The 20,984-nt window shown below is 34.2% G+C and overlaps 1 protein-coding gene across 1 annotated transcript in view; it reads right to left on the reverse strand.

Annotated features, from left to right (window-relative positions):
- The window catches only part of LOC149940416 (nose resistant to fluoxetine protein 6-like), a 28,248-nt gene that overhangs the window by 4,463 nt on the left and 2,801 nt on the right, over positions 1–20,984 (reverse strand). The window contains exons 4-15 of the mRNA XM_090179245.1: positions 16,861–16,942; positions 16,226–16,371; positions 11,447–11,605; positions 10,804–10,897; positions 8,909–9,001; positions 8,359–8,524; positions 8,207–8,286; positions 7,983–8,129; positions 6,658–6,781; positions 3,495–3,669; positions 2,936–3,078; positions 201–331 (exon numbers count right to left, since the gene is read on the reverse strand). Of these exons, the coding sequence (XP_090035371.1) occupies positions 201–331; positions 2,936–3,078; positions 3,495–3,669; positions 6,658–6,781; positions 7,983–8,129; positions 8,207–8,286; positions 8,359–8,524; positions 8,909–9,001; positions 10,804–10,897; positions 11,447–11,605; positions 16,226–16,371; positions 16,861–16,942 (1,540 nt within the window). The remainder of the gene's footprint in view (positions 1–200; positions 332–2,935; positions 3,079–3,494; positions 3,670–6,657; positions 6,782–7,982; positions 8,130–8,206; positions 8,287–8,358; positions 8,525–8,908; positions 9,002–10,803; positions 10,898–11,446; positions 11,606–16,225; positions 16,372–16,860; positions 16,943–20,984) is intronic.

Genomic DNA, 20,984 nt, shown 5'->3' on the forward strand with positions numbered 1-20,984 from the left:
TAAAATTAAATAGTAGATCACTCCTGCACATCCCAGTGCCTCGTTTTTTTGTACCTGGCTGTTTCGATCTGTTCCTGAAACAACCAAATTTTGCATAAGTGCCCATGTTTAAATAAAACCTTATTTTAATCTTTTCGGTACGATAATTTAGGTGTATAAAAGTAACCAAAGATAATTGAATAAAACATAGACCGATATACGATTTAACGAATGACATTTTATTTGAACTTCTAAATATTTTTGCCATATTTATAATTGGTGATTCCACTATGATGGAGAACACGAAACCAAAAGCAATTGCTAAAACCATAACGCTGACAAAAATTGAAATCTGAAATATAAAAACATTTTATGTTATTAGATTTTCAAGCTGGGAGTATTCAACGGCGTCAATACGATAAATTTATGAATAAACAAGATTTCATGAAATTTTTTACAAAGAGAGTTACGATCACTTCGCTTTTCTTTGCGGTTTGATTGTAAAATTTTGTGCCACTAGTTAATAAAAGCGGTATAGCATTAAAGTCAAACGGACCACTTTATTTTAACCTCTCTATGTCCCCTAGGAGGGGTTAAAATAAAGTGGTCTGTGGCTCTGTCTGTGTGTCTGTGAGTATGTTTGTCTGGGCTGCGAACGCGTTCGCATTTTCGGAGCAAAGTGTAATAACTGCGTACGCAGTTTATCTAAATCACCGCGTTCGCAGTTTCTTGGAAAATGTTTTTCCGAGAGTGCCCTCTTTTGGTTATTGGGTGTAGTATAAGCTTCTTTTGTGAATTGCGATTGTACGTGATGAATTTTTTACTTATGGGACGCACCGCGTGCTGAGGGTAACGGTAAACGTCTCAAAGTACAGATGGCAGGGTTCCCACCAAATGTTCACGGTATACGTATTTTAATCAATTTGCGCTAGTATCAGGCGGGATCCGATCCCCAGTCCACCTGCGTAACAAGTGGGTGTTCTACCACAGAACCACCGATTGATTTTACGCTTCACTGAAAATTAGAAACTCAGCTTAAGCGAAAGAGTATATTAAAAGTTTTTAAAGTCTTACATTTTGAAATTATAAGGTCATATCTTGTTTTAGCGTAGTCAGCAGAGATAAGGGGATTAAAGGGTAGGACCCGTGGGTGGTCCACTTAGTTAGTTTTTTGTCTATCGGTATTTTTGAACCATTAAGGGTCATTTATGAATACAATTTCAAGTGGTATACAACGCGCTTTATTCGTTTTGCTTACTTTACTCGTTTCTTCGTAATTTATTTTACGTGTTTTCTTATCGGCTTTAAATGTGTGAAACATTTTCATTAATGTGGTTACGTTGTTTTTATTTATTTGAGATATGCGCTGTTGTTTAGCCTTCACTATTTAGTTAAGGGTTTTTTGTGTGCGTTATAAGCCGGGAATTGTAAACGGTAAGGTGTTTTTGGCTTTTTATATTACAATTTTTATTACCTTGGGTATATGGATTGACATTTTCTGGATTTCTTAGAATTTGAACTACCTCTTGTTTGATTGGGTTATTAATATATATTTTTATTGCATATTTAGCTAATACAATGTTTATTACTGTGAGAATTTAGATTGACTTTTTCTTGATTCCCAAGTATTTTATTTAACTTGTCACTTGGTTGGATTATTATTATATATTTTTCTATTGGTTATTTTTCTTGTTTTGTTGATAATGTGGGGGATAATTCATGTCTACGATTTATTATTTGCATTGATTTTCATCAGCTTCGTTTGAGTTGCCGTCATGAGCCCACGCAGTTTTTGTTAGTGCTTTCACTTATATTTTTGGTTTTCGCTTTAACTTTTGTTATAGATTTATCAATGTATTCATTTCAACCATTAATATCTAACTATAACCCTTTCTACCATCTGGGGCTAAGATGGCCGGTGCTTTTCTGCGTTTTATGGAACCACTTAAGCTACTCGGGAGACAGGCATTTGTCGTTGACTCGATCCACGAAACGCTTCTGCGATTGCACGTTTAACCGGAGAAGACAATGACTCGCGATTCTTAGAAAAATTCCTGCACTTTATCAAAATTACTCGATAATCATAAATAAAGAAATATTTTATTGATATTCTTAACTATTTTCATTCAATCGAAAAGATGCGTGTTAATATTTTAGAAACGAAATTTCACGCTAAGCCTTGACATTGAAGCTAGTCAAGTATTAAAATGATTCCCTTTAATTAAATTTTTGAGCGGCGGGGCGTGACCAACGTCATAATATCTAAGCCCCTCCCATCTTAGTGACTGATGCTATAGGGGAATAGTATACAGTTTGATATTCATGGTTAAAATTAATACATTCATGATAGAATGTAATTCTAATTGAATAGAAATTTAGAGACGGAGAAAGCGTAAAGTTGGGAGAATTTGTGTTACAAATGTTTCTTGATTACATTCTTTTTAGTAACCTCTAAGCTTAGAAAAAGGATTTGCACAATTTTTTTGGAGCTGCCTCAGTAGTAATCTAAGTAATTTCGGTATTACGCCGAGTTACTCAAACGTAAAACGAAGGGTTCATTAAATATCAGATGCTCTTTCACCCGTTTCAATCTCCCGCAATCAGCCCCCAGAGTTGAATTAATTGTCTTGAAAAATGACATCTAACTTTCACTATAGAACTCGTAACATTTATTGCATTCATTTGATAAAGTGGTAAACTATGTATTTCTACAATCTGTAACTTGTTTGAGCGATATATAGATTTAACACCTTTTATTTAGGTAAAGTACCAATACTGAGCAGTCGATTTCACTGTAAAGGCTGATTGGGAACCATACGCAACGTGAAACCGTGCATCAGTCGTATTAAAATTCTAATTTTTAGAAAAATAAATGGTTGTTAATGGTAAATTCATTTGCCTGTACGCTTTCCTTTTAAATTACTTTTAACAATTATTGACAAATAATAAATCTTACCATATTTATCTTAGTATAGAAGAGCGGTTTCTCGAGTCCATAAAAATGGGTATACATAATCAAAGGATGCAACAAATATACCGCATAGCTTACTCGGCTAACTGGAAAAAGTGCTTTCCACGAGAGTGCTTTATTCAGAAGTCCTATAAAATTTCAATTTTCCATTAGACGACGTGCAATCAGAAAATAATATTTAAGTCTCTTGTTACTGAGAAACCCCTTTTTGAATAATGTGGATATTTAAAACTATAAATTTAAAAGAGTGTTCTTAAATATCTGATAAATATGAACCCTGAAATGAGAATATGATTGTTTAATTTAGGGCCAGTGCAGAATCACAAAAAATAGCAACTTCTCAAATATCATTGATAATAACTTAAAATGTATCTTGCTGCTCCAAAAAGAGAGATTTTTACTTATATATTGGGAACATATTTTAAAAGCTTACGTCAAAACATTGCCAGTTGTCTATAGGACTAAAAAACCCCGAAAACATAAATCGTCCTATTCAATTATTTGTGGTCCATGGAGATAAGTATTTAATTTGGAAATTAATTACCTCCATATCCAGTTAAACAGGCGTATAAAGGCCAACATATTGATAGAGACCACAGCACTCGACCAACACCATTGTAAAGAGTGGCGATTTTCAAAGTTGTCTTTTGACCATAAATTCCAAATATGATTGTGGCCATTGTACATCCCGACAATATCCACATAACAAGTTGTTTTCTCTAATATGTGTAAGAAATTTGGAGAATTTATGTCAATTTTATGCCAACAAATACAACAAGTATAAATTTGTTAAATCTTAGTCACTAAATAGCAAACCTCTTTAAGAATTTTTAGCAAAGTAACTATAAAGTTTCATTCGAAAACCTCCGTTTTGCTCAACTTAAATAACGCACTGTTACACCGAAATTACCGAAGCTCTATATGTAATCTATATATTAATCAAAACCATCTGAATAGTAACGTTTCTAAAATGAGCACTACCGGTGAAGAATTAAAAAGTAAGTTCACTTTAGTCTCTACATATTCGGTAGTATAAATTTTACAATCTTTAGCATTGGACCCACCTTTCGAAATTATGTCACTTTTTCAGTGCTATCGAAGTGAAGCAATTTCAATTTAATAGTATAAACGTTTCCAGCGCTTTGCTTTATTTAAGATGTGCGCTTTTTTAAAGAAATAATAAACTTAATAGTTTTTGAAAATTATACTCCTTTAAATAGTAGCATAAAAGCCTTATACAATATGGATATGTTGAAGCATTAAGCATGTTTAATGAACATTTGTACTAGCTTCATTATTACTCTAATTTGAATATTTATATTTTTTTAAACTATAAGTGTACGTTTTGCCACGTTTATTTTGTATTCTGAAATATACACTTAAAAAAGAGATTGTGAATTTTTTGTGGGAGACACTCGAGAGTTTTTGTAACCTAGCAGATTCCGTTTGACATCCGTAAGAACAACATCCCTCTCTCGACTCATTTTAGCTACCCTTCGATTCAGTTGCGCCTTATGTACATAACCAATTATTTCTATTAACTAATGTGCTATTTTCTAATTACAAATATAGTGTATTTTTACCTCTCCGAGGGGACAAAGTCCCCTAGGAGGGGTTATACAACGACCGTGTCTGTGGGTGGGTCTGTGGGTGGGTCTGTGGGTGGGTCTGTCTGTCAGGACTGCGAACGCGTTCGCATTTTCGGTGCAAAGTGTAATCACTGCGTACGCAGTTTCTCAAAGGGTTGGCAAAACCACCGTGTGACGGTGAGCGTTAACGGATGCATTTGCGGTTTGGTTTGGATGGTGTTTTTTCGCTCACCGTCGTGACGGTTTGGTGTATTACGTTTTTGTAATGTTTATGCGTAGGTTGTGAGTGTTGAATTTGTTGTGTTTGTGTTCTGATGGTTGTGCATGTTGAGTCTGTTGTGTTTATATGGGCGTTTTCTCTCCAACTTCTTCTTAATGACTTTGTGACGGACCGAGTGCTGAGTGTAATGCTACCTCTCAACGTCCAATGGCAGGGTTTCCACCAGTTGTACACGGTATTCGTCTTAGTATCAATTTGCGATCGCATCGGGCGGGATTTGAACCCGAGACCTCCTGATTGACAGGCGGACGTTCTACCACAGAACCACCGACACTTGTTACGCCTTATTGAAAATTAGACCTTCAGCTTTATCGGAAGCGTATTTAATAGAGTACGAAATTTTGGTTTAATTGAAATAGAATTGAAATTGAAATTATTGCATCGAAGAAATTCTAATTTAGCGTTTCTCTATTGATTAAAAACAAATGCGCCACCCAGGTTTCGAACCCAGACCATTCGGCTTGGCAGTCGAGCGCTCTACCACAGAACCACCGATAGCTGCTTAGATTCACTGAAATTAAGACAGGCATCGTAAGCATAATAGGTAATAAAGTCTTTTTTTATTAATGAATTTATGAAGGCCTAATCTGGTATTTTTTAAAGGTTAAATCTTGTTTTAGCGCAGTCAGCCGAGATTAGAGGGTTAAAGGGTAGACCCTGTGGGTGGTCCACTTTCTTAACGACCTATATATAGTTCTGTTAATTCAAAGGAGATAATTTAACGTTAATTGCTTTAAGAGCTGGCGGTTTGTCAAGTGGCTCTCTGTGCTTTGTTGATGGTAAGGTTTTTGCTTCTTGTAAATACATTTGGTGTGGATATTTGGATATCTACGATTTCTAACGCAGTCAATGATTTCTTGGGTGTGCGAGTCATTATATGATATTGGAAATTGGACGGCATTGGTCTTTTTCATGTTGTATGCGTCACAACGTCAACAGGAAGTGAACGAGTCGTCCACTACCAGATATCTACGGTATCTTCATCAAGGGCGAGTGTTGAAATAAAATGAGCGTTAAAGATGCGGCAAGTATTTCGTAAGCGAGTAATTCCAAAAAGCCTCTGTAGATATTTCTTTCATTAAAATTTGCTTCGTATTATATTTAACTGATAAACTTGTTCTGTAAAAGGGTTTAATTCAATTGTGCATTGTTATAGTACGTCTAACTTACTGTTGTAACTACTTAACTTATGATATTCTGAATAAATTAAAATTGGTCGTTTCGTCTCAATTATTTTAATTATAATAAAAATTTTATACCGGGCGGGATAGAAATGGGTTAATATTTTTAACAAATAACTCTAAATTGCGGAGATATATCTTTAAGGGTTATCTCGAGAAATTAATACCACTAGGGACAATTCTTCCGAGGAGAGGTATATTTTGGCTTGCCAACTTGTTTCTTAACGCTTTACTTAGTAAAACCTAATGTACTCTGTTAAAGACATTCCGATTTTTGAGAACTTTAGCAAAGTTGTACATTTCTCTAAATTCATATAATGTTTACTTTAAATTTAGTATTTAATGTATTTCATGTAGATTTAGGAAAAAGAGGAATACGTTGATATTAGGCTTAGGAAACATGGCTAAATTCATCGTAATAACAGACAGATATTTCAACAAATTTTGTTATTTGCTCCTTGATTACCGTATTGCTTTAACAATATATTTTTTCTACACATCAGATTTCGACTTCTCATAGCCACTTTCGACATTTATATAAACATGATCACACTGAAACTACCTGACCTTGAAAAAAACAGACTCCTGTCATCCAAAAACCTTAGCTTCCCATACCCAAGATTACATGTGCTAACTAAATTCGTGCCAACAGTTTACCTTTGAGATAATTGATCGTGTTCGATGAGAGATGAAATAAAAGTATCCAAGAATCATTCCAATCAAATACGGTCCAATACGGCAATACGGTTTCTCATATAATATGTTAGTCATGTACGCGATTCTGGAAATAAAAGAGCTAATCAAATTTCGTAAAATTCAGTGCTTTCATCGATTATTTACTTTTACGATTAAAGATTACATAAGAACTCTTTGACAGAAAGTCTTATCATTTTTATAAAAAAATCCTAGTAACTTTTAAAATTGTTGCTTGTATTTAATTGAGAGATTGAAAGTGAAAGTCAATGACCAAAGTGATCGGCAGTTACCATTAGTAAACATTGATGAAGCTTCATTAATTGATCGGTAAATGGGCAGACCTGGTTGTTCAAAATGCTTTTTTTTTAATTCAAAATGACTCAAAATGCAAAATGTAAAATGCAAAATACCCAATGCATTTTGGAAATAGTTTTTTCTTAATGGAAAATGTAAATAGGTTTTTGCAGCTCAAAATAAAAGTTACAAATTCACTCTGTTTCATTTTGCCACTAACTGTGGTAACTAATTATTAATCAGTTACCACAGTTAGTTTGTTATTATTAATAAGTAATTAATAAGTAATTATTATTATTATTTAGTAATTAATAATAATTACGTAGGGATTTCAAAACCATCCTCGCAGCTAGCGTGGGAAATAAAGCGGTGGCAGTGTACGAATGTTCGACTGCTTCTGAGAACGAACTTTATCTACAAGAGCTGCAATGATGGTACCAGAGTAAAAACATTTTGAAAATATTTTTCCATATATCAAACCCACAAAATGCAAAAAAATTCTTAGAAACTCAAAATTCGAAATATTAAATGCAGAATACCCTTTGGCATTTTGCATTTTCAGAATGCATTTTGATCAAACCCTACTGTTTTGTGCCTTTGTTTAAGCGGAGCTATTTTTAACTAAAAGCACCTGCGCAGCAATAAAGATTTCAAAATGAACGAACTTCGCATACAAGCTTACAAAAATAATTGAACATTTTAATTCACGTAATCAAAATCAAGCGTTTTCGGTCCAATCGTTTTTCTTTTGGTGACAATTTATTTTAAAATAGGGCTACCATGTTCTTATAAACGTAGAAGCTGGTGTTTATATGAAGAACGATGTTCACGGTGGATATTCTTTAAGTTAACAAAAGAGATTTCTATTAGAAATGGTAAAAATGTTCGTTCTATAATATTTTTTGAAGAAAATTGCTTGGATCTAGCAAATTTTACAGCCCTGTAATTTAGATATGTATATCAATCATACAAGAAACTTATTTCTATTTTACTTTTCAGCAGTTTGGCTGGCATCGTGAATGTATTCGTCAACATAATTTGCCATCATCAAAAATTTATTTTTCCAACTAATGTAGAGCGTTACGACGATGGAAACTAAAACAATTAACGTCATTATCCAAATCGTTATTTTCGGAGACCTGAGAAATATGCATTTCAAAATTAAAAGATAAAGGGGAATAGTAAGATTGATATCGTTTAAAAAAGTGAACAATACCTTTTCAAAGCGATAAGAAAAACTGGGCTAACGGCAAAAAATTGGTAATCATTCGCCAAGTACCAAGTCCAAGAAAGGCACTAGATTACGCGTAACAGTCGTTGAATAATTATATTTTAAACAAAGAAAATGCGAGGAGATACCGTGTTTACCTTTCCAGCCGCCATATTGAAATTTCCCAAGTAGAGCATGCTTGCTAGCCATGATTCGGAGCAAGTTGAAACCATACCCTGCACACCGTGCCAAACTGGTCCGTCGTAGATTCTTAACCAGTGAGTTTGAGCCCAGAAACGTAAAACCAGAAACGAAGGAGTTAATCTGACAAACATAATGAAGCTACAACAATTTGATTTTAAAGAAACAATCGGAAAGCTTCATTATTCATAAGAATCGAAAGTATAAACATTTAATGAAACATTAGAAACGTTACCCTTTTAAACATCTGCCAAAAATAATTATCAAACCGACCGAAAATACTACGTCTATACTAGTGTTGATTGAAAGTAAATTGAAGGATTCGCTTTTCCATATCTTGTAGATTGCAGCAGTTACATAACCTTAACAGACTGCCTATATACGTTTTATAATAAGTAACTGGAGTAAGCGATCTAAATAATTTAAATACATTGTTTCCACTTATTATTTTTAAAGGTTTTGATTGATTCCGCAAAAACGAATGCCAAAAACTCTGGAAACATTTACCTTAAATATCGATGAATGTAAAAATTGATCCAAAATCGCCATCCCTTGGCTATTGATTTGTTTTCCATGAACAAGTACGTCACTAGAAAGCCACTGGGAACAACATTTCTAATATCATTTATAAGGTTAGAAAATCTCTGTACATTTCTAATATCATTTATAAGGTTAGAAATTCTCTGTACATTTCTAATATCATTTATAAGGTTAGAAATTCTCTGTACATTTCTAATATCATTTATAAGGTTAGAAATTCTCTGTACATTTCTAATATCATTTATAAGGTTAGAAATTATCTGTACATTTCTAATATCATTTATAAGGTTAGAAATTCTCTGTACATTTCTAATATCATTTATAAGGTTAGAAATTCTCTGTACATTTCTAATATCATTTATAAGGTTAGAAATTCTCTGTACATTTCTAATATCATTTATAAGGTTAGAAATTCTCTGTACATTTCTAATATCATTTATAAGGTTAGAAATTCTCTGTACATTTCTAATATCATTTATAAGGTTAGAAATTCTCTGTACATTTCTAATATCATTTATAAGGTTAGAAATTCTCTGTACATTTCTAATATCATTTATAAGGTTAGAAATTCTCTGTACATTTCTAATATCATTTATAAGGTTAGAAATTCTCTGTACATTTCTAATATCATTTATAAGGTTAGAAATTCTCTGTACATTTCTAATATCATTTATAAAATTGCTTCCAAATCATATTTTCTAAGGTATTTTTTAAATAAAGATTTCATAAGAAATATAACGGGTTAGATGCATTTATATTTGGTAATATATTAAAGAAAATTCATTCAAGATTTTTAAATTATATTATTAACAAAAAGTTACTGCAATAGCCGCTGAAGCTGGCAACCAATCTTTTTTGCATTATAAGATAACCACCACCGTATTTTTCACACATCTCTTAAATCTATTTTAAAAGCAGGTGGCACTATACAAATCTAACGGTAATTATAGAATTGCTTTAATTACTTTTTCAATAATCTCCAAAATAATGAATATTATCTTCTAACTAAAGGTGATTTAAAATAAAATATGGTAGATAACTATGGATATAACAAGATATTGATTTATAGTGATTTCATCACTGTAGTATTTCGTTTTTGTTATCTACCGGGATTGGGAGAGCTATTTGTTTAATTCTCTGACGCCGACTGAAAAAACGTCAGAGGGCCGTATTATTGCCTCGCTCCGTTAGGGCTACTAAGTTATTTAAGTAAAGACGAAGTAAAAGTCTAAAAATATCTTTATTAAAGGAAACCTCCTTCAACGTTCAAATCCAAGAGAGAGAGTACATGAGAAATCTGACCAAAACGGTCGTGCATTGAGTATTTATACCTTAAGAGGGGGGGTAACTTGAAGGGGGGGGTAACTTTTGGTGATGGAAGGTCGACTGAGAGGAAAGCTTTGGACGCCACATCCCCGCAGTTGACCCCCGTCGTTTAGAAAGGGTCGAGTAGGCCAAAGAATATATAAGGGCAGGATATTGTTAGTGCTGGTGTGGTACATTTTGAAGAAAAGAAAGGGAAAATTTTGGTATATTGGGAAACATTCGTAGACCTAAAAATTAAACAGGGGGCATAAAATAAGGATACAATAAGAGTTTTCACTAGCTGGGATTTTAAGCAAAGGTTTTTACAATCACCAGTGTGAATTTTAACCGCAAACTTTCCAGCCCTTCTCCGTGGATTATACCTGATTGTTTTAATTCGAGTTGCATTTAATCTGGCTGCATTTCTTTCGTATGGTTCAACAATAAAGGCAGTTGAATTCTACTCAGTGATACATAATTCTATTATGTCGTACCATGAAACTCCGACCAGTTTTCGAAGAGGCGAAAATTAGTTTTCATAGACAACTTTATTATACCTGAGTACGAAAAACGTATCAACAGCATAAAAACCCTGTTGGACGAATAGTCCAATCAATGACTTAGATTCTTCAGCAATAGTTTCCAAGTTCTCTATTGAAAAGAAGAGACACATGAAACTAAACCAACAACGGAGTCAAATTAGTGAAGTTGAAAATAAAGGAGTTCATTAATAAGTCTTTTTTATAATGCAAAAAGCTAAACTTTATATTTTGGTTTTATTTCCGTAAATGGAGTATATTTTCCACTGAATTATTAAAAGGTAAGGAATCGTCCTTCGTGAAATAAAGCTAAGCGATTGATCTTAAAACCATTTACATTTTATTCGGACAAAGAAACCTAAATTTTTTATCAATATAAATATTTTGATATGGTTACTTTCAATCGGGCTTTATATTCGTTTGATGAATAAAAATTGAAATGAACACGAATTTCAGGGTATTTAAAATCATCTTTGAATGAAAACAAATGTCAAAGCTTCGAATTGAAATTAGATGAAATAGTGTAAACGAGATTCAATATTTATTTAGGATTTGTGGCGAAATCGAACATTTGATGTCTGATTCTTTGCATTACCGAATAACAAATAGTTGACAGCTAGCAACATAAGAACTTAAAAAGAGTATGTAAGTTAAAACTTGCCAATAATTTGAAGACCGTTCATGCATACGTGTCCTAGTATTACCCAGGTCGAACAAATGACCCTCAAGCCGTGAAAACATGACATCCTCGAATCGCACCGTTCTGTGCTAAGAATGATCTTTAAATTCTGATTGACAGAGAAACACTTAGCAATTTTCTCTGGAAATCAAGAGAAAATGCAGTTTAAACTAATATATTATATTTAACCAATATTCCCCTTTCCTAAGTTAGTAATTGGTTCTTATACCTTATTAACGTTGATTATACGAGTTTGCTAAGAACAATGGCTTTGTTGAAATAGTTACTACCACTTTTTAGGTATTCCAAGTTGCAAGGAACAGTAGCGTATCCCAAAATTCGCCCAGTAGCCTCAAGTGCCCTAATGTTTCACCGGTTTGGACAAACCCTTCACTTCAGGAGCAAATGTCGCTTTTTAAATTTAATCTATACATGGTGTTACGGACAAGCATGTCAAAAATAAAGTGAGGTGCTTTTTGGGTCATATTGAGCCGCAAACTTCTAATGAGCATGGGTCCCTAAATGATCGCTTCCAAGTAATTGGCCCAAAATTCGGCCTTCAAAACGTCGAAAAACGGGGAAATGCGCCGTTTTAATTATTCCTTGGACAGAATTATTTCCTGTTTTTAAGCATTTGTTTTTAATCGAAAAAACAAGAAAATGATCACTAGTATGAAAAGTGCGATATAAAATTAGAATAAGTAGGACAAATATAGGATTTTACGTAAATCGAAGGTGTTTCAAAGTGTCACCGTTGTTTAAAAAAAGTTTATAATTGAAATAGGATCTTTTTATTCTTCAAATGTCATAAAACACGTAGAAATTTAATTTAATGGCCAAAATAGTTGAAATGTTCACCTACATATGATTCTTGAAGACATTAGATTCCAGGCAGGTTACGGACAGTTTCACAGGCATCAATTATTCCTAATCATAGGTTATCAATGTCGTGAACCAAGTCTTTGAATGTGTCCCCAGAGATTAAAGTCTGGATAATCCATCTTAAAGGAAACGCCTCATCAAGGTGAGCTCTTACTTCTCGGCTAAAGTGTGGTTGAATTCCCTCATGCAAAAACCACATGCGCCTCAACATTGCTAATGGTACGTCTTCCAGTAAACCTGGCCAAGTATCTCGTTGAAACCGTTAGTACTCCTCACCATGTAGCTTGGGCGGAAGAAAGACAGGTCCAAGTAAAGTGTTACCAACAATTCCACACAAGGCATTTGGGCTAAATTATTGTTGGTGTGATCTAACAGTTGTCGCGTGAGGGTTTCTTTCACCCCAATGATGGTTATTCTGCAGATCGATAATGCCGTCACGATAATAAAAAATGGTCTTCATCAGCCATTAGGATTATAATCGGAAAATGTGGATCTTCAGCGACTCTGTCCACAAACCACTGGCCAAACTCAACTCTCCTAGGATAGTTTGCTTGGTTTAGAGACTGGACCTTTTGCAGATGGTAAGGGTGATACTGGTGACCATGAAGTATTCGCCACACCCTGACGTGATTCACCCCCAAATTGCTTTCCCACTTGCCGGGTCCTTCTTTCGAGATCATTGTCGAAAATGCTAAGCACCTAAATATTCGTATTTTTAATTATTGACTCTTCATTTAGTAATCAATAAATGGAAGTAAATACTATTTTGGTAGATTATAAGTGACGAAGAAATGATTATAAGAATAATGCTAGTTTTAAAGACAAGGTGTAATTACTTTTTTTTCGACATCTTCTGGAACATCTTCTGTCCTTTCACGATTACTTGCTCGTTGAATATGACCAGGCTCTCGTAAACGTCTATCGACGGCTTCAAACATGCATCTATCTGGCAATCGTCCTTCGGGGAACTGCTCCTAGTATCACTGGCTCACTTCTAAACTATTACCATCAAATGCATATACGTGTACTTAGAGTTATTGAAATTCGCCATAATTTTGACGCAAAGTAATGGTTTTTCGAAGCAGCACGTTATTTCATACTTGAAAATCAACCATTCAGTTTGTCAAACTTTAAAGTCTAAAAGAATGACCGACATTAAGAAAATGTCCCCCTGGTTTATTGTAGTTCATCTAAATACTTTTTACAACTAGATTTAAATTACCCTTCTCCGTCACTTTTTTATGAACTTAAATGGACGTAAACCGTTCAATACTTAAGTAATTACAATTTTTACAGGTGATCTCAGAAAAAATACCCGGCAATATCGGGGGGGGGGAGAGTGCCTGCCAATAACGTTAAATTGTGATGAATTATAAGTGGCCAACAATTTTACCGTGGTTTTATACTGAATGTGTACAAAAGTTAACCACCAATGGAGTCAAAGAAACGTCACGCGAGTCGCGACCAGTACGTGTTAAGTCACACCAACAGCAATGTAGTCGTATTGTTAGTAACCATTTATTTGGAAGCTACTTTCTTCCACTTAGGCTAAATGGTGCGGCGTATGTTTGGTTAATACAAGATACTTTGCCTGAATTACTGGAAGACGTCCTTTAGCAACGAGGAGGTGCATATGATAATTGAACGACGGAGTCCCACCACATTGTAGCCGAGAAGATCTCACCTTGATGCGACGTTTCCGTTAAGAGGGATTGGTCGAGGGGTCACTGTTGCGTGGTCCGCGCTATACACAGACTTTTATCTCTGGGGACAAATTTAAGACTTGGTTCGCGACATTTATGACCTACGACCACGAATAATTGATGCTTGTGAAACTATCCGTAACACGCCATGAATCATCGAATGGGTCCAAGAAACAGGGGCGTAGTGAAGCACTTAGGTTGGGGGTGGGGGGGGGAGTTCAATTTTTTCCACCTCAAAGCCAAAAAATTTACAACTACATGGAATATATTTTTCACTATCAACTGTCTAATTAAATTAATAATTAATGGCTTTAATTTAGTAATTTCACTAAAAATTAAAAATAAATATTGGTTGTAAACCCAGTTTTAACGCCGATGGTTTAAAAAGATACACGAAGCGTGTTTAGGAGATCGGCTATTAGTTCGATAGATAGAGCATTCCCTAAATATTTTGCTCTAAACCGGGGTACACGAAGAAATGTAAAGTGCTTAGACGATACTAAAACAAATATCATAAAAAGTTCATTGGACTGCATTTCGTGATTTCTATTTCGTCGTTATGTACCCTATTGTAGAAAAAATACTAGCCCTGCACCTAGGATAACATTAGGCCCGTGCGACAACTTTCAATTAAGTAATATCAGGGGCTAAAATAAGAATTTTTTAGAACTGCCCAAACCAAACTAAACCCTCAAAACATAATTTCAATTACTAATATTTTAACAAATTATGAGAACAAAAAGGTCTGTAAATAAGTAACTTAATCTATAATTTGAAAAGTTTTATATGCCATGGCATTAGAATTTTAAATAAAATAAAATTCCGTTATAAAAAGACTAGATACTTCATGGCTAAAATCTATTTATTTACATGGGCGATCTTTCGGACCGTGGTCCCTATTCAAGCCGAGGATTTATTTTAAATAAGTAACTTACAAGGAGACGACCCGAGGTATAACGCACCGATTTAGTTCAAACTCGGGGGTTTTGTAGACCTTCATGTAACTTGAAACAACCTAAAGGGAAATGTCTCCATATACAACCGTTTTGCCATGGCAACCAAAAATGTTTTTGACAATACAAAATGGAAATTTTCCTATTGATTATAACATGGGATTCTGACCAAATGTAAGGGTACCCCTGTAAAGATTTTAATCAACTTCGAACTTTTTCATTATTTTCTTATTTATATTTTCTATTTTTAGCATTTTCAAAAATTAAAATTTTTTACAGGGGGTACCCTTAATATTGGTCATATAGAAACTCAAAATTTGCCAACTTTAAGATTGAAATGGTGGGGGATGCTCCCTCTTAGCCCCCCCCCCATGCCTTCACCCCTGTCATAAATATTTGTAGGTGGTAATTTTGAACAATTTTTGTAAATAAATTAAATTTGTTCACTAAATTCATGACGTTTGAAGAAGAAAAAGATCCTATTTCAATTAGAAACTTTTTTTAAACAACGTTGACACCTTCGTTTTACGTAAAATGTAATTTACACGCTTATCCTACTTATTCTAATTTTATATCACACTTTCAATAATTTTTTTATCGTTTTCGATTAAAAAAAGCTTATTAAAAGGAAACAATTGAGTTCAAGTAATAATAGAAACTGTTTATTGACGTTTTGGAGGCCGATTTTTGAAGGCTAATTACTCGGAAGCAATGTGTTTTGGGACCCATGTTCATTTGACATTTTAGACTCAGTATGACCTAGAGAGCACGTCACTTTTTGACCTGCTTATCCGTAACACCCTGTATAATTGTTGAAATTCTAAACATATTCTTCAAATTCAAAAAAAACTTATGACTTGGCTCACAATCACATTTACTTTCATTTTCCAAAGTAAGTGTTTCTTAATTTTTTTAATTAAAATATATGGTAATAAACAATAAGGGAATGTAATTAGCTCATTTGGAGAATTTATAGTAAAGAAAATGTCATTTGAATCGTCATTTCGTCATTTATGAGCCAAAAGGTTGCTTTGTAATTATTTTACAAAACTTTGAAGCAGCATTTCCGGATTTAATTTAAATTTAATTGTAATAATTCCTATAAATTATTACGCCTCTTTCTATTAATTGATTAACTTTACCAGCAACCCCAAACGTTTGAATAAATGCGATAAATCCTCATAAGAAATATCCCAGCTAAAAACTAAATTTAGAAAACTTACCCAGTTTCTTTAATATTTCTTTTTTGTTTTTGTTATTATCTGAACCCGGATAAAACTTTTTTCCGATATTTGAATTAAGTGTGGAAAAATACAGATCAAGAATCGTGGAAATTATTATTATAATTATTAACGCCGAAATGAAATATCTGAAAAAATGTGTTTATATTATTCCAGGAATTAAGATTTATATTAAATAAATCAAATTAACGTTTTATTTTAATATTTTTTTGCTAATTGACATGCATGCCAATTGGTTTAAAAATATAAGACTAATTCCAACGTAGAATTTGAGAATGCTAGTAAATTCACGTTTTGGGAATTTGTGGGAACCTCACCTCAATAATTTTTGTTTTGGAAATGAGATTCATTTAGCAAAATAGAGATTTCAAAATAATTATTAAGAACCCATAAAACAATTAGCACAGTGACTTGAAATTGTTTTTGAAAGAATTGGCAAAATTAGTTCTTATTATCTAAATTAAAACCATTTGGTACGACCATGAAGTTCCAAGAAATATTACAATATCACTTAATTGAACAAAATAATTGGCATTGGCTATGGATGTCCAAACACGTTTACATTGTATAAAGGAAGGATTTACCACGTGATATCAGATTATTAGGGAAATTCATACCTGAATAGTAGTCCTGAAGTGGATAAAGGTTCGGTTTCTTCGTGGCATTTTGCACCCCAAAACAAAAACTTTGAATCGTAATCTATTGAAGAAATTGATTGCATTTTCAAATATTTATAATTATAATAATGTTGGGTGTATCTTAACTTCTCAAGAATATGAATAAAACGAAACAATAGTAAGAACAAGTCGGCCCAGGCCGTAATATTAGTTCCACATCAGTGTATTCGAATGGGCAAAGCCATACACCCTTAGTAGACACAGGTAGGCAAACTAATACAAAGCTTTTGAGGCTTTGTGATTTCTTTTCGTTGGATATATAAATTGCCACCCTAAGTGAAAGGGTGGATGCCGCCCACCATCAGGAGACCCGGGTGGGCAAACTAATATAAAAACTGCTGAGCCCATGTGATTTCCTATAGTTAGATATACTATTTACCATCCTATGTTAAAGAGAGGCCACCGTCCACCCTCAGGATACATGGGTGGGCAAATCAATTCATAAGCTGTTGAGGTCATTTATTGACTTAACTTGCAAGGTAATTTGACAAAAAGCTATATTTTAAATTTCGACCTATTTGTGGTAGAGCTATAAACGGGTAGTCTTTACGTGAACTTGTAAGTTAATATACCTAAGTTTTGCGAATAGTATACGGCAAAGATTATCGTAATAAAAATTTACCTTCATAGATATAAAACTACATATGCCCGAATGCCCCTAGTTTTTGGATGAGTATGGAAGTCCAATAATTAATAATGGCGGTACGTAAGTGTGTGAAGGGAAATAGAGTCTTCAATGCTTTAACTTTTTAAGCGTACGCGTGTTCTTAATAATATAATACCATCTCCCGATAGTGACTTCAATTTATAATTGTTTCTCTATGGCTCTATTGCTTTTATTACCCAAAAGGAAGTTCGTCAGTGTGGATTGAACTCGTAGTTTGTCTTGAACCTTTTGTTTGGTGTAACGAGTGATGAAGTTTTTTAATGTCTCTTGTTGATTTATTTAAATAAGAAAATAAGTATCTCATTGTGGGGCTTTTAGAGCATTTATAAGTACATATGGGGAAGAGGGCATTTAAAATTTTCGAGCTCGTTTATTCGAGTACTCACTTTCGAGCGAGGCATCTTAAGCGAGTATGCCCACCTACCACTGCTCACCACCCGAACATTTAAAATTTTCGAGCTCATTTATTTGAGTACTCACTTTCGAGCGAGGCATCTTAAGCGAGTGTGCCCACTTACCACTGCTCACCACCCGAACATTTAAAATTTTCGAGCTCGTTTATTCGAGTACTCACTTTCGAGCGAGGCATCTTAAGCGAGTGTGCCCATCACCCACCACCCACCACCGACCACCTGACGCGAAGTTTGAGGTTCACTTGACCTTAAATTCCGAAAATATACGTAAAATAAGGCGTAAAAACGGACAAGAATTTCGACAACTTAACTAGCCAACTCCCCCCGCGCCGCTAAAACTGACGAGAATACAGTAGAAGTTCAGAACAAATTTTGGGAAGCTTCCAGTGGCCGAGAGCGTAAAGGCGTCATTAATCGGAGTTTTTGACTGTTAGTTCGAATCCCGGTTTCGCCAAAACTGCAAATTATTTTCGCAGCGCCATCTGCCGTGTCGTTGCTTTCCACACCAAACAAACAAACAAACAAACACACACACAACACACACACAACACTTAACGACAATCCGTCCATAGCAATAGTCCCACTTCGATATATATATATCACGATGTGGAACTAAAAATGTTGATATTTCAGAGAAAACCACAATACTATGGCAGAAGAACCGTCGTTTTCTTCAATAAATTTAGCGTCTTGTTACCATTGAAGCCTCACATTTTATATACTGAGGTTGACACCATCTATTCGTTTCCGAAACGAGTCTGGGTGGCGCTGTGACGCCTCTGATTTATAGTCTGCCAACACTAATAGCTTTTATTAATACGATACCTATCTAGTTTTCGGCAACAACCAAAAGAACGCATAGCGATAGTTTTCAATAAGCGCTTCAATAAATGTCGCTCTCTTTTTCTTTCCTACCTACGCGCATGCGCGAGTCACTGAATAAAATAGTAACGTGCTAATGTTAGTTTTATTCGTAAGGCTCAAGTTGAGAGCACGCGCGCATTTTTTCTTTCAGGAGGCGCGTGCGAAATTGAACTATTTTGAAATATTAAGCAGCGCGTGCTTTAAATTATAACGCTTTTACAAGTATGTCCTGGCTCTTTGTATTATTACTTGTATAACAAATTGCTGAACAGGTTTTATTTAAGCGTCAATTGCGATAAATAAAATAAGAATATCGCGCCATGTCACGCGTTAGTGCCATCTCTTAAAACTTCTTATCAATTTGCATTTCAATCATATTTCATATCGCATATATAAATTTGACATTGGGTGAAAACTCGAAACAACTCCGTCTACGTTGAGTTTGCAAGTTCTCTCCCCACTGGTTTAAGGGGTTTTCCTCCGAGTTCTTCGGTTTCCCGTTCCATAAAAACTTGTTGAGTTTAACGGTAATCGATAGTTTAGGGAGCTGTTGGCTCACGTGGCATGAAGGGGTTGCATTGTAACCCGGCCACCTGAATTGATGACTTAGGCCTAAGGTATTAGCCTAGCTGAATATTGATAATTTTGTGGCGTATTTCGACAGGTTAAAATCTAGTAGTTACTTGGAATTTAAAAGAAATAATGAAACATTTATGGAAACTAATTTTTTTCACTTGAAACAGGCACCTTCGCCGCCTCCTATTGCTTTTTGAAAACCGATAAGGCGAAAACACATTTTATAGCGCGTTTCTAAAACTGTTACATCGACCAATAAAGTTAAGAAAAAAGTAACTATCCTAAGGGAGTGTAATCTTTACGTTTTACATCGCTAGACAAGGTAATACATAGTTACATTTGCGCCGCGATTTGGCGGAAAATTTAGGTCCAATAGAATTTGCGTCGAGTTTCTGAACTCACATGACTCATTTGAATACCCTATGTGAATACTTCTCAAGTAAGAGACATATCTGTGCACCCTAATATTTTGGAACAATTACAATTTTTATTCAGAAGAATTACAAGTGAGAGCTACCAAGCAAAGTGGCGTTTCGCGAGTCCAGGGTAGTTAAATTACAGGTAGCTGAAATACATTTGAAATTAACGTTTGTTTTAAACCGTTATTGCTAAATCTTTTTACCAATTTATTTTCATATTTTTCGAAAAGACAATTAAAAAAATTTAAAACACTAATTTTCGATAAACGCTTCTGTTATGACGTCTATATTATTTTTAAATGTTTTGAAAGCCTATTTCTATTTTTTTTCATTTGACCTCAATATTTTGGGCAGCACTCACGAAGAATACAATTGATTCCGGATGTGCCTTACAGATAAGGTGAAACTTTTAGTTTAACTCGTTTGTTTTTAAATTTCTACTAGTGGTTCATACGCGATGTTACACTTAAATTAATTTAAAAATATATTATGAGGTAAAATGGGTCTTAAATGGGACGTGATTAAGGGATAGTTTAGTATATTGACAAATCTTTTGTTATCATCCAAAGATGTGCGTAGATATATTTTTTTCTGTTTTACGTTTCTAAAAGCAACATCAGCCACGGTGGGAGAAAATCCTCTATATTTTGCTATTAAACGTAAAAAACTTTGTTAAATAAATTCTTACGGCTTTACCATCTCTGAACTTTTTTTGAAGATTGGGAATTTGAAAAGACTGGAACATTTTCCCACTGCATGGCAATAGTCACTATGGTCATTTATACCGTTTTACGTCTATGGTGATTAATTTTAATCAATAATTTCGGTTTTAGTTTAACGAGCTCAAAATTATAGCTAAATTTAAAGTTAATCCTTATTTTTCTTAAATATAATGGACAGTTTACATAGATGGCTCCACGTGTATTAGGATTTACGTCCTTTTTGCTTGTCCTTTGGTGACATGCAAAAATATCTACCAATCCGGTGTTCCCTCCATAGTTAGACGTTAGTTTTTTAAAGTAGCAGGGACGGTTGAAAGTTCCACCCCATTTATGTTACTGTCTATACCTACATCATTAGAACAAACATTTAAAGCAACTGTCGGCTCTTTCATTTCCACCTGTA

This window comes from Leiobunum rupestre, chromosome 6 (assembly GCF_980474605.1).
Source record: "Leiobunum rupestre chromosome 6, qqLeiRupe1.1.hap1, whole genome shotgun sequence".
Taxonomy (NCBI): domain Eukaryota; kingdom Metazoa; phylum Arthropoda; class Arachnida; order Opiliones; family Sclerosomatidae; genus Leiobunum; species Leiobunum rupestre.